At 44.1% G+C, this 17,470-nt stretch overlaps 1 protein-coding gene across 2 annotated transcripts in view; it reads left to right on the top strand.

The window, feature by feature from the left end:
* The window catches only part of LOC115161390 (syntaxin-binding protein 5-like), a 236,131-nt gene that overhangs the window by 104,897 nt on the left and 113,764 nt on the right, over window positions 1-17,470 (top strand). For both annotated transcript variants that reach the window (XM_029712341.1, XM_029712339.1), the window contains exon 5: window positions 13,279-13,413. In XM_029712341.1, coding sequence (XP_029568201.1) covers window positions 13,279-13,413 — 135 coding nt within the window. The remainder of the gene's footprint in view (window positions 1-13,278; window positions 13,414-17,470) is intronic.

Here is a 17,470-nt window from a genome sequence, read left to right as displayed (position 1 = left end):
ACAGTGGGTTAACAGCCTTGTTCAGGGGCAGAACGACAGATTTTTACCTTGTCAGCTCGGGGATTCAATCCAGAAACTTATCGGTTATTGGCCCAACACTTTAACCACTAGGCTACCTGCCACTATAAGAATGGTAAATAGCCAGACTGCTAAATAGTCAATTAATCTGCACACTCACCAGACTTTATATACACACCATATATATATATATAACTATAGCCTATAAAAACAATTATTGACATGTATTTAACACCTTATTTTTTGCACCTAACGATCTCCAGTTATACATCCATACATTTTTTAAACTGGTACCGATGGACCTTCAGACGAGTCTTGTGAGGCTAGTGGGTGGCCAAGAGCAAAACAACCTACATGTCACGTCGTTTGTTGGAAGGAGCGGACCAAAGTGCAGCGTGTGTATCGTTCCACATATTTTATTGAACTGTGAAACTATGGAAGATACACAAATAAACTAAAGAACAAAAATAACAAACCGTGACGAAGAGGTGCAACATACACTAACTCAAAAAACAATCTCCCACAAACCCAGGTGGGAAAAAAAACTACATAAGTATGATCTCCAATTAGAGACAACGATGACCAGCTGCCTCTAAATGGAGATCAACTCAAAAAACAACAACTTAGAAATACAAAAACTAGAACATAACAACATAGAAAATCTAAACTAGAAAACACCCGTCACGCCCTGACCTACTCTACCATAGAAAATAACAGCTTTCTATGGTCAGGACGTGACACTACAAGTGTTCATGAGAGTCTCACCTTTCTGCGGAGGGGTCATATTAGTGTGTAGCCCAATCTGTTCACTACAGACAGAAGTTGTTAGAACGTCTGTACCGACATCAGACGAGTCCCAAGACGCATCATAGAGCAAAATGGAGAACACCGTCGTGTTTGTGAGAGGCCAAACCGTTTGGATGCTGCAGACGATTTTCGAGATGTCTCATGGTTTAACAGACATTGCTCTAGCTCGGCTACCTTTCACTGAAGATGCGGAAGTGCAACATTAGCAGATGCTGTGGGTTGAGATGCAAAAAAAAACATATCTCTAGCTTAAACTGACTTTGATTGGGATTTGTTTAATATGTTATTAAGTAGATTTCCACTTTGCTGCGGAAATAGACTCTAGCGCATTAAAACAGTTACAGAGTTTAATGGCTGTGATAGGAGAAACCTGAGGATGGATAAACAACATTGTAGAGTGCATTCTGAAATTATTTAAACCCCTTGACTTTTTCCACATTTTGTTATGTTACTGCCTTTTTCTAAAATGGATTAACACCCCCCCCCCCCCATCAATCTACATACAATACCCCATAATGACAAAGTAAAAACAGGTTTGTGCAAAACGGAAATGTCACATTTACATAAGTATTCAGACCCTTTACTCAGTACTTTGCTGAAGCACCTTTGGCAGCGATTACAGCCTCAAGTCTTCTTGAGTATGACGCTACAAGACCTGTGTTTTGGGAGTTTCTCCCATTCTACTCTACAGATCCTCTCAAGGTCTCTCCAGAGATGTTCGATCGGGTTCAAGTCTGGGCTCTGGCTGGACCACTTAAGGACATTCAGAGACTTGTTTCAAAGCCAGTCCTACATTGTGAGCTCTGGTTTATCGTCCTCTTGGAAGGAGAACCTTCGCAGTCTGAGATCCTGAGCACCCTGAAGCAGGTTTTCATTAAGGATCGCTCTGTACTTTGCTCCGTTCATCTTTCCCTCAATCCTGACTAGTCTCCTGGTCCCTGCCACTGAAAAACAACCCCACAGCATGATGCTGCCACCACCATGCTTCACCTTAGGGATGGTGAACATGTTTCCTCCAGATGTGACACTTGGCATTCAGGCTAAAGAGTTCAATGTTGGTTTCATCAGAACAGAGAATCTTCTTTCTCATGGTCTGAAAGTCTTTAGGTGCCTTTTGGCCAGTGTTGTAAAGTACTTACATAAAAATACTTTAAAGTACTAATTAAGTAGTTTTTTGGGGTATCTGTACTTTACTATTTATATGTTTTACAAATATAGGAATTTTAAATTATTTTTACTTTAACTTTTGATACTTAAGTATATTTTAGCAGTTACAAGTATATTTAAAACCAAATACTTTTTTGATTTTTACTCAAGTAGAATTTTACTGGGTGACATTCACTTTTATTTGAGTCATTTTCTATTAAGGTATCTTTATTTTTAATCAAGTAATGAAATTGGGTACTTTTTCCACCACTGCTTTTGGCAAACTCCAAGAGGACTGTCATGTGCTTTTTACTGAGGAGTGGCTTCCGTCTGGCCACTCTACCATGAAGGCCTGAGTGCTGTGTTGATGGTTGTCCTTCTGGAAGGTTCTCCCATCTCCATAGATTAACTTTGGAGCTCTGTCAGAGTGACCATCGTGTTCTTGGTCACCACCCTGACCAAAGCCCTTCTCCCCGATTGTCAGTTTGGCCGGGCGGCCAGCTCTAGGTAGAGTCTTGGTGGTTCCAAACGTCTTCCATTTAAGAATGACGGAGGCCACCGTGTTCTTTCTTTGGGACCTTCAATGTTGCAGAAATGTGTTGGTACCCTTCCCCAAATTTTGCCTCAAAACAATCTGTCTTGAAGCTGTACTAACATTTCCTTCTACCTGTCACCAAGGGAGTACCCCAAGGCTCAATCCTTGGCCCACACTCTTCTCAGTTTACATCAACAATATAGCTCAGGCAGTAGGAAGCTCTCTCATCCATTTTTATGCAGATGATATAGTCTTATATTCAGCTGGTCCCTCCCCGGATTTTGTGATAAATTCTCTACAACAAAGCTTTCTTAGTGTCCAACAAGCTTTCTCTACCCTTGACCTTGTTCTGAACACCTCCAAAACAAAGGCAATGTGGTTTGGTAAGAAGAATGCCCCTCTCCCCACCGGTGTGATTACTACCTCTGAGGGTTTAGAGCTTGAGGTAGTCACCTCATACAAGAAGTTGGGAGTATGGCTAGACGGTACACTGTCCTTCTCTCAGCACATATCAAAGCTGCAGGCTAAAGTTAAATCTAGACTTGGTTTCCTCTATCGTAATCGCTCCTATTTCACCCCAGCTGCCAAACTAACCCTGATTCAGATGACCATCCTACCCATCCTAGATTACGGAGACATAATCTATAGATTATGGTATGGGTATGGTATGGGTGCTCTCGTATGGGTGTGGGTGCTCTCGAGCGGCTAGATGTTCTTTACCATTCGGCCATCAGATTTTCCACCAATGCTCCTTATAGGACACATCACTGCACTCTATACTCCTCTGTAAACTGGTCATCTCTGTATACCTGTCACAAGACCCACTGGTTGATGCTTATTTATAGATGCTTATTTATAAATCCTTCTTAGGCCTCACTCTCCCCCATATCTGAGATATCTACTACAGCCCTCATCCTCCCCATAAAACATCCGTTCTGCCAGTCACATTCTGTTAAAGGTCCCCAATGCACACACATCCCCGGATTGCTTGTCTTTTCAGTTTGCTGCAGCTAGCGACTGGAACGAGCTGCAACAAACACTCAAACTGGACAGTTTTATCTCAATCTCTTCATTCAAAGACTCTTAATGACAGTTGTGGCTGCTTTGTGTGATGTATTGTTGTCTCTACCTTCTTTCCCTTTGTGCTGTTGTCTGTGCCCAATAATGTTTGTACCCTGTTTTGTGCTGCTACCATGTTGTGCTGCTGCCATGTTGTGTTTCTACCATGTTGTTGTCATGTTTTGTTGCTACCACGCTGTGTTGTCATGTGTTGCTGCCTTGCTATGTTGTTGTCTTAGGTCTCTCTTTATGTAGCGTTGTGTTGTCTCTCTTGTCATGATGTGTGTTTTGTCCTATATTTTTTATTTCATTTATTTATATGTTTAATCCCAGGCCCCCGTCCCCACAGGAGGCCTTTTGCCTTTGGTAGGCTGTCATTGTAAATAAGAATTTGTTCTTAACTGACTTGAATAGTTAAATAAAGGTTAAATTAAATAAAACATGTATATAAAGACAGATTTGTGCCTTTCCAAATGATGTCCAATCAATTGAATTTACCACAGGTGGACTCCAGTCAAGTTGTAGAAACATCTTAATGATGATCAATGGAAACAGGATGAACCTGAGCTCAATTTGGAGTCTCATAGCTGTTTTTGCTTTGTCATTATGGGGTATTGTGATGTCATTATGGGGTATTGTGATGTCATTATGGGGTATTGTGTGTATATTGATGAGGGAAATCTTTTATTTTTAATACATTTTGGAATAAGTCTGTAACGTAACAAAATGTGGAAAAAGGGAAGGGGTCTGAATACTTTCTGAATGCACTGTAGGTACAGTACTCCATAATACTAACCTAATTGACAGAGTGAAAAGATGTTCTTAAGTATTACTGCAAGAAATGTGGCAAAGCTATTCACTTTTTGTCCTGAATACAAAGTGTTATGTTTGGGGCAAATACAACACAACACATTGCTGAGTAACAAGCATATGCTTTTCAAACATAGTGGTGGCAGCATCATAACGGGGTATGCTTGTAATTGTTAAGGATTGGGGAGTTTTTTTAGCGTAAAAAAGAAACAGAACGGTGCTAAGCACAGGCAAACTCCTAGAGAAAAATGTCTATCAGTCTGCTTTCCAACAGACACTGGGAGATGAATTCACCTTTCAGCAGGACAATAACCTTAAACGCAAGGCCACATCTACACTGGTCAAGTTACAGTTTTGACTTAAATCAGCTTAAAAATATTATGTAAGACTTGAAAAAATGGTTGTCTAGCAATGATCAACAACCAATTTGACAGAGCTTGAAGAATTTTGAAAAGAATAATGGGCAAATATTGTACAATCCAGGTGTGCAAACCTCTTAGAGACTTATCCAGAAAGACTCAAAGCTGTAATCACTGCCAAAGGTCATTCTAACATGTAGTTTGAATACTGATGTAAATTAGATATTTCTGTATTTCTTTTTCTGTAAATTTGTAACAATTTCTAAAAACATGTTTTCACTTTGTCATTATGGGGTATTATATCTAGATGGGTGAGAAAGAAAATTAAAAAAAATTGAATTCAGGCTGTAACAACAAAATGTGGAATAAGTCAAGAAGTATGCATATTCAGAAGGCACTGAATATCTCAGAGAACCAGACAGGCCTCAGCCTTTCACAAGTAATTGCTATTAAAGTATTTTAAACCTGAGGAAATTAATTACCGTTCCTGGTGGTAACGGCAGTCCATGTGACGAGGGGGAATTGAAAAAGGTGAAAGGAGGAAATGTGTTTTGTAATAGATTTCCAGTAGCTCCTAGGGAGGAAGTGACATTTTCCTGCCATGATCATTCCCATCACGTTCACATGTACTCTACATTTTATCTGATGGCACTGATTATTTCTGGTATGACCTCAGTGTGTGTTTTGGTAAAGGAATTTGCACACCATGCAGATGCTCTTCAGTTGTTTGTGTGGTTGTGAGCAGCAATTGATTGTGTGGTTGTGAGTAACAGTTGATTGTGTGGTTGTGAGTAACAGTTGATTGTGTGGTTGTGAATAACAGTTGTTTGTGTGGTTGTGAGTAACAGTTGATTGTGTGGTTGTGAGTAACAGTTGATTGTGTGGTTGTGAGTAACAGTTGATTGTGTGGTTGTGAGTAACAGTTGATTGTGTGGTTGTGAGTAACAGTTGATTGTGTGGTTGTGAGTAACAGTTGATTGTGTGGTTGTGAGTAACAGTTGATTGTGTGGTTGTGAGTAACAGTTGATTGTGTGGTTGTGAATAACAGTTGATTGTGTGGTTGTGAGTAACAGTTGATTGTGTGGTTTGTGGTTGTGAGTAACAGTTGATTGTGTGGTTGTGAGTAACAGTTGATTGTGTGGTTGTGAGTAACAGTTGATTGTGTGGTTGTGAGTAACAGTTGATTGTGTGGTTGTGAGTAACAGTTGATTGTGTGGTTGTGAGTAACAGTTGATTGTGTGGTTGTGAGTAGCAGTTGATTGTGTGGCTGTGAGTAACAGTTGATTGTGTGGTTGTGAGTAACAGTTTGATTGTGTGGTTGTGAGTAACAGTTGATTGTGTGGTTGTGAGTAACAGTTGATTGTGTGGTTGTGAATAACAGTTGATTGTGTGGTTGTGAGTAACAGTTGCAGCAGTATTGCCTTGGAGGTGTTGCGTTCTTTCGTTTTGATCTCCCCGAAGAAGAGGTGATAAGCGATTGGATCAACACAAAATCAGATGATATTTAGCATCTCCTTGTCACTGTCTCTCCTCCCATCTCGACCCCTCTATCCTCTCCTCATTACTGTCTCTCCTCCCATCTCGACCCTTCTATCCTCTCCTCTCCTCGTCACTGTCTCTCCTCCCATCTCAACCCCTCCATCCTCTCCTCTCCTCGTCACTGTCTCTCCTCCCATCTCGACCCCTCTATCCTCTCCTCTCCTTGTCTTTCCTGTGATGTTCTACACTGTGAGAATAAGCTTTCTTATTTAACCTTTATTTGACTAGGCAAGTCAGTTAAGATCAAATTCTTATTTACAATGACGGCCTACACCAGCAAAACCCGGATGACGCTGGGCCAATTGTGCGCTGTCCTATGGGACTCCAAATCACGGCCAGTTGTGATACAGCCTGGAATTGAACCAGGGTGTCTGTAGTGACACCTCTAGCACTGATATGTAGTGCCTTAGATCGCTGCGCCACTTGGGAGCCCTAGTGGAAGGTAATGGAAGGTTTTTTGGTAAATACACCCAGACCTACAACATCCGACAAGTTCATGATCACGATCCACCTCTAGAGATCTGAGTAGACAGGTGGCCAAATATCCTTTATCCTGGAAAAACAACGGGTTATTCTCTGTGCCTCTCAGTGCCTGGCTGAATACAACCTGGTTATTCTCTGTGCTTCTCGGTGCCTGGCTAAATAACAACCTGGTTATTCTCTGTGCCTCTCAGTGCCTGGCTGAATTACAACCTGGTTATTCTCTGTGCTTCTCGGTGCCTGGCTGAATAACAACCTGGTTATTCTCTGAGATTCTCAGTGCCTGGCTGAATACAACCTAGTTATTCTCTGTGCTTCTCGGTGCCTGTCTGAATTACAACCTGGTTATTCTCTGTGCCTCTCGGTGCCTGGCTAAATAACAACCTGGTTATTCTCTGTGCTTCTCGGTGCCTGGCTGAATATAACCTGGTTATTCTCTGTGCTTCTCGGTGCCTGGCTGAATAACAACCTGGTTATTCTCTGTGCTTCTCGGTGCCTGGCTGAATTACAACCTGGTTATTCTCTGTGCTTCTCAGTGCCTGGCTGAATTACAACCTGGTATTCTCTGTGCTTCTCGGTGCCTGGGTGAATAACAACCTGGTTATTCTCTGTGCTTCTCGGTGCCTGGCTGAATATAACCTGGTTATTCTCTGTGCTTCTCGGTTCCTGGCTGAATAACAACCAGGTTATTCTCTGTACTTCTCGGTGCCTGGCTAAATTACAACCTGGTTATTCTCTGTGCTTCTCAGTGCCTGTCTGAATACAACCTGGTTATTCTCTGTGCTTCTCAGTGCCTGGCTAAATAACAACCTGGTTATTCTCTGTACTTCTCAGTGTCTGGCATTGTCACGACTTCTGCCGAAGTCGATGCCTCTCCTTGTTTGGGCGGTGTTCGGCGGTCGACGTCACCGGCCTTCTGGCCATCGCCGATCCATTTTTCATTTTCCATTTGTTTTCCCACACACATGGTTCTCATTATCCCTCATTATGTGTTGAGTATTTAACCCTCTGTTTCCCCCATGTCTTTGTGTGGTATTGTTTATCTGTGTTGATGTATGTGCACGTTAGTCTGGTTGCTCTGGGTTATGTATACCCGTTTTGTATTTCGTGTTCATTGTGCCGTGTGCTTTTGGTTCGCCTGAATAAAAGGCTCTGTGTGCTACCAAATACCTGCTCTCCTGCGCCTGACTCCCTTGCAGCCACTTACGCATACCTGACATGAATACAACCTGGTATTCTCTGTACTTCTCAGTGCCTGGCTGAATACAACCTGGTTATTCTCTGTGCTTCTCAGTGCCTGTCTGAATTACAACCTGGTTATTCTCTGTACTTCTCAGTGCCTGGCTGAATACAACCTGGTTATTCTCTGTACTACTCAGTGTCTGGCTGAATTACATTTACATTACATTTACGTCATTTAGCAGATGCTCTTATCCAGAGCGACTTACAAATTGGTGCCTTCACCTATGATATCCAGCGGAACAACCACTTTACAATAGTACATCTATATCTTTTTTGGGTGGGGGGGGGGGGGGGGGTTAGAAGGATTACTTAATCCTATCCCAGGTATTCCTTAAAGAGGTGGGGTTTCAGGTATCTCCGGAAGGTGGTGATTGACTCCGCTGTCCTGGCATCGTGAGGGAGCTTGTTCCACCATTGGGGTGCCAGAGCAGCGAACCGTTTTGAATGGGCTGAGCGGGAACTGTGCTTCCACAGAGGTAGGGGGGCCAGCAGGCCAGAGGTGGATGAACGCAGTGCCCTTCTTTGGGTGTAGGGACTGATCAGAGCCTGAAGGTACGGAGGTGCCGTTCCCCTCACAGCTCCGTAGGCAAGCACCATAGTCTTGTAGCAGATGCGAGCTTCAACTGGAAGTCAGTGGAGTGTGCGGCGGAGCGGGGTGATGTGAGAGAACTTGGGAAGGTTGAACACCAGACGGGCTGCGGCGTTCTGGATGAGTTGTAGGGGTTTAATGGCGCAGGCAGGGAGCCCCGCCAACAGCGAGTTGCAGTAATCCAGACGGGAGATGACAAGTGCCTGGATTAGGACCTGCGACGCTTCCTGTGTGAGGCAGGGTCGTACTCTGCGAATGTTGTAGAGCATGAACCTACAGGATCGGGTCACCGCCTTGATGTTAGCGGAGAACGACAGGGTGTTGTCCAGGGTCACGCCAAGGCTCTTAGGACTCTGGGAGGAGAACACAATGGAGTTGTCAACCGTGATGGCGAGATCATGAAACGGGCAGTCCTTCCCCGGGAGGAAGAGCAGCTCCGTCTTGCCGAGGTTCAGCTTGAGATGGTGATCCATCATCCACACTGATATGTCTGCCAGACATGCAGAGATGCGATTTGCCACCTGGTTATCAGAAGGGGGAAAGGAGAAGATTAGTTGTGTGTCGTCTGCGTAGCAATGATAGGAGAGACCATGTGAGGATATGACAGAGCCAAGTGACTTGGTGTATAGCGAGAATAGGAGAGGGCCTAGAACAGAGCCCTGGGGGACACCAGTGGTGAGAGCACATGGTGCGGAGACGGATTCTCGCCACGCCACCTGGTAGGAGCGACCTGTCAGGTAGGATGCAATCCAAGAGTGAGCCGCGCCGGAGATGCCCAACTCAGAGAGGGTGGAGAGGAGGATCTGATGGTTCACAGTATCAAAGGCAGCAGATAGTTCTAGAAGGATGAGAGCAGAGGAGAGAGTTAGCTTTAGCAGTGCGGAGAGCCTCCGTGACACAGAGAAGAGCAGTCTCGGTTGAATGACCACCAATTACAACCTGTTTATTCTCTGTGCTTCTCGGTGCCTGGCTGAATTGCAACCTGGTTATTCTCTGTACTACTCAGTGCCTGGCTGAATTGCAACCTGGTTATTCTCTGTACTACTCAGTGCCTGGCTGAATTGCAACCTGGTTATTCTCTGTACTTCTCACCCTTCTCTGTGCTTCTCGGTGCCTGGCTGAGAAATTTAATTCCAGGCATCTCAAGAGCCAATTAGAATATCATACCATTGACCTGACTAAAGGGGAAACAGATTTCTCGGAGATAGATATAGTATTTTGCTCTCTTAATGCACATGGATTAAAGCATTTCGCTCAGACAGAGGGCTTTTATGAAGGTTCGCCAGTGAATGTGTCTGAGTGTGTGGAGAGTGAGTACGCTTATTGAATGTCTTTTCACGTCTATTCCATGTTTTTTACAAAGTGTGTTTTTTACATTCAGCAGGTTTTACTTATGATGACATAATCTGTTTTACCATGATACAAGTGTGTGGATTATACAGAACACACACACACACACACACACTCATTCATACACACATATGGAGGAGACAAAATGTATTTTAGCTGAATTCACAGGTGTCAGAGTTACTTAAATGGTCTATTTTCCCGTCTTCCCCTTCTGGGATAACTGTGGTGTATCACGGCTCTTCCTCTGGGATAACTGTGGTGTATCACGGCTCTTCCTCTGGGATAACTGTGGTGTATCACGGCTCTTCCTCTGGGATAACTGTGGTGTATCACGGCTCCTCCTCTGGGATAACTGTGGTGTATCACAGCTCGTCCTCTGGGATAACTGTGGTGTATCACGGCTCCTCCTCTGGGATAACTGTGGTGTATCACGGCTCTTCCTCTGGGATAACTGTGGTGTATCACAGCTCGTCCTCTGGGATAACTGTGGTGTATCACGGCTCTTCCTCTGGGATAACTGTGGTGTATCACGGCTCCTCCTCTGGGATAACTGTGGTGTATCACGGCTCTTCCTCTGGGATAACTGTGGTGTATCACAGCTCGTCCTCTGGGATAACTGTGGTGTATCACGGCTCGTCCTCTGGGATAACTGCGATAAGCGAAATCCAGTTTTACACACCCAGCCTGTATCCTCTTTCACTCTCTACTTGCAAATTGTAAAAAAAAAAAAAGTTTTTTAATTTAACTTTTATTTAACTAGGCAAATCAGTTAGGAACAAATTCTTATTTACAATCTACCAATGTTTTATAGAGTGGCTATTCATCCAAAATGGCCTCCTAATGTCCTCTCAGTGGGGAAACTGAAGCTGTCAAAGAAACAGATGGGAAGGTCATGAGGCGTGTGACCAAGATTGAGAAACAACATGTTCCATCGATCTCTATCTAGTGACTTAATTACTTCCCCAAATAGCAGCTCCTCGGCTGCCCAGCCAGCTGGCGGTCAGTTCAACTCACGTCTCCTCCTGATTTAATTGATAATTATGAGCCGTGTTGACGGCGCCTCGTCAAGCTGTCTGAGTCAAACAAAACCTTTTGACTTTCACACCATCACACGGTCACGCTCCGAGACCTGTGCAAACCTTCTCTTTATCCCCCCTACCCCCCCGCCTTGTTTTTGTCTCTGTTGTCGCTCCTGAAGTTCTTGATTTCCAGTTAAATTAAAATGTATGCAAATAGAGTGTAAATGAGAGATAAGGTCCGGGCACCCCCATGAGTATCTAACAGGGCTGTCTGAAATGGTTGCCTCCTAATAGTTGATTGCCTGAGTGGGGACTTAGTTACGTTTCTCCCACAGCCAAGTGCTTTGATTTCAAGGCTTAGCCAGTTCCATCAGTTGGGAGTGTTAAACTTTGCTTTGATTATGGCTCTTGGGGTTTTATTCATTATTTTAGCAATAAATTACATTTTGTGTGACAATCAGAGAAACACAAGGCGAAACATAAAAAGTGCAACAATTTAACCTTGAGGAACACCGAATTTGATTTTTGTAAATATGCATTATCCATTTTTTTTTTCTCTCCAGATATTGTTGTTAGATCTCAATAGGTGAAAAATTAACAGGATACTTACATATGTCGTTGTGACGTGCAACCTCATGTAACTTTCCTCTCTAGATGATGTGGCTGATACTATTCTAGTAGCAAAACTCTGGAAATTACCAAATCAAATATAATCTTCCCCCATTGTCTGACGCAGATATCCTCTCCTACCTCTCCTGATTTACCATTCTCCCCCACCAGGTCCAAATCCTTATTCAATTGTCTTCCATCTCATTTGTCTCCTATATAATAATCCTGTATCTCACAGGGGGTAGTGGAGGTGGGGTGGTTGGGGAAAAATGTCCCGCTGATGCTCTCTCCAGGAGAGACAGGAGAGAAGTAGTGTTGATCTTTATATAGTTAAAGCTGCGTATAAACATGATGGATGCTAATGCTGACTGAATGACTACACGGGGACGCCGATACACATCTTACCTCTGAATCTTACCTCTGAATACACTACGTCACATAAACACAGAGCTTGCCTCGCTGTTGAGTGTTTGTTGATCACCTAATAATTACACAGTCAATGTAGCGTACTACGGATAACTTTACGTGTGAGTAAAGTACCCTCGTACATGCCTCCCATTTGAGTGCATAGTTTGATGAATTTCACTTGAGAAAATGACAGGTGGAAATGGAGCCAGTACTGTCTTTTATTACTGAAATGGAATGGAATAATTAGCAAACACACTGCGGTGTGAGAGATAAACAACAACAAAAACACACTGGGGTGATAGAGATAAACAACAACAAAAAGAGCTTGCAGCTGTTGCTGTGGTAATTGCTTTCAACTGTTTTTTTTTTGTTTTTTTTGACAAACCTATCTGTGCTTTTGCCTGAAAACCCCGTTAGTGGGCCCTGGGCTCCAGAGTTCAGTGAGATAAAAAGGGGTGAGTTGGGGAGAGAGGGAGGGAAGGAAAGAGGAGATAACACCAGGCAGAAGAACAGAAGGTGCATAGCATTTTCTATCCCAGGGAAGGCTGCCTCTTGGGACATCGGCCAGTGGTGATTAGCTACTGTTTGTGTCAGGGTCATGATACATGACTTATTGATGGCTGTCATCACCATCACCTTATTCCTGTCATCACCATAGAGACCAGGCAGTGACTGTCATCATCATAGAGACCAGGCACTGACTGACAGGAGATGTGGAGTGATGTGTGGGGATGATATTACAAAACCTGGGCAATGTCTACACTCTTAGGGGGCAGAAAAAAAAATGTTTTGTTTGTCCGCATAGGAAAAACCTTTTTTGGTTTCAGGTAGAACCTTTTGCTGGTGAAAGGGTTCCACATAGAACCATAGGGTTCTCCTATGGGGACAACTGAATAACCCTTTATGGTTCTAGGTAGCACCTTATTTTGTAAGGATGCAGGGGAAAACAGAGCTAATCAAAACAGTGCAAAGCAATGTAAATGTATAATCTACAGACAGTTAGCCCAAACATAATTACGGTATAATTGTGGAAAATGTACATTTGTACTGTGTATTTGAGAGCAGGATAATTATTGGGGTGGTTATTATCTGAGGTAAAACATTGATTACACAGCTAGATTATACATGTATGGACAACAGTGCAGAAAGTCACGTAGGTACACCTACTATGCAAGTGGGAAGAAACACACACACACACACACACACACGCACACACACACACACACAAACACACTCCCAACCAAATCAAACACATTGTATCGTATTTGATCATGTATCAACGCTGATTCTTCTTTGTTTTCGCTTCAGGATCACGTTTTGCCACCTCCCCTTCCAGAGTAAATGGCTGTACGTGGGCACAGAGCGTGGCAACACACACATCGTCAACGTCGAATCCTTCGTTCTGTCTGGATACGTCATCATGTGGAACAAGGCCATAGAATTGTGAGTTAAATCATCGAATATACGCAAATGATCAACTGTCAATGATTACCATAATGAGGATGATTACTGTATGACGGCGTTGAGTTCAAAGCGGTGATGACGTCATGTCGTTCTATCCTAAAACCTCTTACACTGCCATGTAATGTCATTTGTCAACTAATCCTAGTTGAAGGTTGGTAACCGAACTTCGCTCACGTTGCCATGACGGCGGCGTTAGATCGTGGTCATGCAATAGCTATGACTACTTAACATGCAGAGGCACATACACCCTCACTGTGGAGTACGTGTTGAGTGGGTTGTGAAGAGTAGTTCAATAAAATTTGAACAAGCATGTTCCATCCTCATCAAAATATTACACTGGAGAGCCATCGAAGCTTGTGTTGTTTGATTGAGCTGAAGTGCTTCTTCCTCTCAGTTCTCCTCCTGTGCTCCTTCACGGGGAAAGCATCAACGACCTCTCTAATGCAAACTAACGGCAGAGGAGAAGGAGATTTGTTTTTCCCTCCTCTCAGACATGCTCGAGTAGGTTGTGAGGCGCCTGTGTGTGTGTGTGTGTGTGTGTGTGTGTGTGTGTGTGTGTGTGTGTGTGTGTGTGTGTGTGTGTGTGTGTGTGTGTGTGTGTGTGTGTGTGTGTCTGTGTTCATTTGGTGGAACTAAGTAAGACCTTGCACAGGTATTACATTTGAATTTTTATTTTCATGACATTTACCATATGGACTTTCAGGCTTGACTAAAATTAAGGTGGAGTAGAAGTGATTAAACAGACTTTCAGCTCAGTACACAATCACACATTAAGTGGGCACACACACACACACAAATACAATTACAAACAACTTATTAATATGGAGCTTTTCTGTGGATTACTCTTTTCCTGTAAGACCGTAAGCTTGCGCCAAGAGACTCATTATATGGTGTTTCTATCTCCCTCCTGAGTACTGACTGAGTGGGTGTTTCTATCTCCCTCCTGAGTACTGACTGAGTGGGTGTTTCTATCTCCCTCCTGAGTACTGACTGAGCGGTGAGACACTTGTGATCCTAAATTAATTTAGGCACATTCCATTAATCTCAATAGAGCTGCAGTGCTGTCAGGAAAGGGATATATTACACCATAATACATTTCCTGCTACAAAAAAAGGGTGATCAAATTAAGATCCCACATCTGTATAGCAAATATGCCTGCTGTACTTTATTCACAGCTTCCATGACGGGGCCAGGACACCCTCTACTACCCATAATGCTGATGTCTGGGTCTTTACCTCCAGGGCTTAGTACCAGGCCTTACATTTAGAATATGTGTAAGAAAACGAGGATAAAAAAAGCAGTGCCTCAAATCAAAGGAAAAAGCCGGAAGCCTGGTGGGAAAGCCGGAAGCCTGGTGGGAAAGCCGGAAGCCTGGTGGGAAAGCCAGAAGCCTGGTGGGAAAGCAGCCAGCCTGGTGGGAAACCAGGCAGCCTGGTGGGAAAGCCGGAAGCCTGGTGGGAAACCAGGCAGCCTGGTGGGAAAGCCGGAAGCCTGGTGGGAAAGCAGGCAGCCTGATGGGAAAGCCGGAAGCCTGGTGGGAAAGCAGGCAGCCTGGTGGGAAAGCAGGCAGCCTGGTGGGAAAGCCGGAAGCCTGGTGGGAAAGCCGGAAGCCTGGTGGGAAAGCCGGAAGCCTGGTGGGAAAGCAGGCAGCCTGGTGGGAAAGCCGGAAGCCTGGTGGGAAAGCAGGGATCCTGGTGGGAAGCAGGAAGCTCGGTGGGAAAGCAGGAAGCTCGGTAGGAAAGCAGGAAGCTCGGTGGGAGGGAACATGCTTCATTAAGACGACAGGGTCTCCTTCCTTCCTACCTCCTCACTTCTCCTGCTGCTGCTCATATTTCACAAGACAAAAGTGTCCAACATGTATAAAAAATAAACTCTAAAATAAAAGAGTTGGAAAAATTATTCAAAATGTTGACATGATATTATTCATACTGTTTACTGGTCTCCATATCAAATCAAATGTATTTATATAGCCCTTCTTACATCAGCTGATATCTCAAAGTGCTGTACAGAAACCCAGCCTAAAACCCCAAACAGCAAGCAATGCAGATGTAGAAGCACGGTGGCTAGGACAAACTCCTTAGAAAGGCCAGAACCTAGGAAGAAACCTAGAGAGGAACCAGGCTATGAGGGGTGGCCAGTCCTCTTCTGGCTGTGCCAGGTGGAGATTATAACATAACATTGCCAAGATGTTCAAATGTTCATAAATGACCAGCATGGACAAATAATAATAATCACAGTAGTTGTCAAGGGTGCAACAGTTCAGCACCTCAGGAGTAAATGTCAGTTGGCTTTTCATAGCCGATCATTGAGAGTATCTCTACCGCTCCTGCTGTCTCTAGAGAGTTGAAAACAGCAGGTCTGGGACAGGTAGCATGTCCGGTGAACAGGTCAGGGTTCCATAGCCGCAGGCAGAACAGTTGAAACTGGAGCAGCAGCACGGCCAGGTGGACTGGGGACAGCAAGGAGTCATCATGCCTGGTAGTCCTGAGGCATGGTCCTAGGGCTCAGGTCCTCAGAGAGAGAGAGAGAAAGAAAGAAAGGGAGAAAGAGAGAGTTAGAGAGCATACTTAAATTCACACAGGACACCGGATAAGATAGGATAAATACTCCAGATATAACAGACTGACCCTAGCCTCCTGACACATAAACTACTGCAGCATAAATACTGGAGGGGTCAGGAGACACTGTGGACCCATCCGATGATACCCCCAGACAGGGCCAAACAGGCAGGATATAACCACACCCACTTTGCCAAAGCACAGCCCCCACACCACGAGAGCGATAACTTCAACCCCCAACTTACCATCCTGAGACTAGGCCGAGTATAGCCCACAAAGCTCTCCGCCACGGCACAACCCAAGGGGGGGGGGGCGCCAAATCAGACAGGAAGACCACGTCAGTGACTCAACCCACTCAAGTGACGCATCCCTCCTAGGGACGGCATGGAAGAGCACCAATAAGCCAATGACTCAGCCCCTGTAATACGGTTAGAGGCAGAGAATCCCAGTGGAGAGAGGGGAACCGGCCAGGCAGAGACAGCAAGGACGGTTCGTTGCTCCAGAGCCTTTCCGTTCACCTTCACACTCCTGGGCCAGACTACACTCAATCATAGGACCTACTGAAGAGATGAGTCTTCAATAGAGACTTAAAGGTTGAGACCGAGTCTGTGTCTCTCACATGGGTAGGCAGACCATTCCATAAAAATGGAGCTCTATAGGAGAAAGCCCTGCCTCCAGCTGTTTGCTTAGAAATTCTAGGGACAATTAGGAGGCCTGCATCTTGTGACCGTAGCGTACGTGTAGGTATGTACGGCAGGACCAAATCGGAAAGATAGGTAGGAGCAAGCCCATGTAATGCTTTGTAGGTTAGCAGTAAAACCTTGAAATCAGCCTTTGCCTTAACAGGAAGCCAGTGTAGAGAGGCTAGCACTGGAGTAATATGATCACAGTTTTTGGTTCTAGTCAGGATTCTAGCAGCCGTATTTAGCACTAACTGAAGTTTGTTTAGTGCTTTATCCGGGTAGCCGGAAAGTAGAGCATTGCAGTAGTCCAACCTAGAATTGACAAAAGTATGGATTCATTTTTCTGCATAATTTTTGGACAGAAAATGTCTGATTTTTGCAATGTTACGTAGATGGAAAAAAGCTGTCCTTGAAACAGTCTTGATATGTTCGTCAAAAGAGAGATCAGGGTCCAGAGTAACGCCGAGGTTCCTTGACAGTTTTATTTTAGACGACTGTACAATCATCAAGATTAATTGTCAGATTCAACAGAAGATCTCTTTGTTTCTTGGGACCCATATAGCTCAGTGTTTGAGCAGTCGCTCCCTGTTGACGTGATATTATCCGTACTGTTTCCTGGTCTCTATAAAGCTCAGTGTTTGAGCTGTCGCTCCCTGATTCCCTTTACCTTCTCAGGCTTGTGTGTTTCCTTATTAGCACATTATTTTCTAATGAGTTCATCAGTCTAATTTAATCTCACTGGTTCAAGCCAGCAGCCTACTGTTTTATTGTCTGTTGACGACGGCGTGCGGAGAT

This window comes from Salmo trutta, chromosome 24 (genome assembly GCF_901001165.1).
Source record: "Salmo trutta chromosome 24, fSalTru1.1, whole genome shotgun sequence".
Taxonomy (NCBI): Eukaryota; Metazoa; Chordata; class Actinopteri; order Salmoniformes; family Salmonidae; genus Salmo; species Salmo trutta.
The sequence above is the reverse complement of the archived record's forward strand: the minus strand, read 5'-3'. Positions and strand labels throughout refer to the sequence as shown.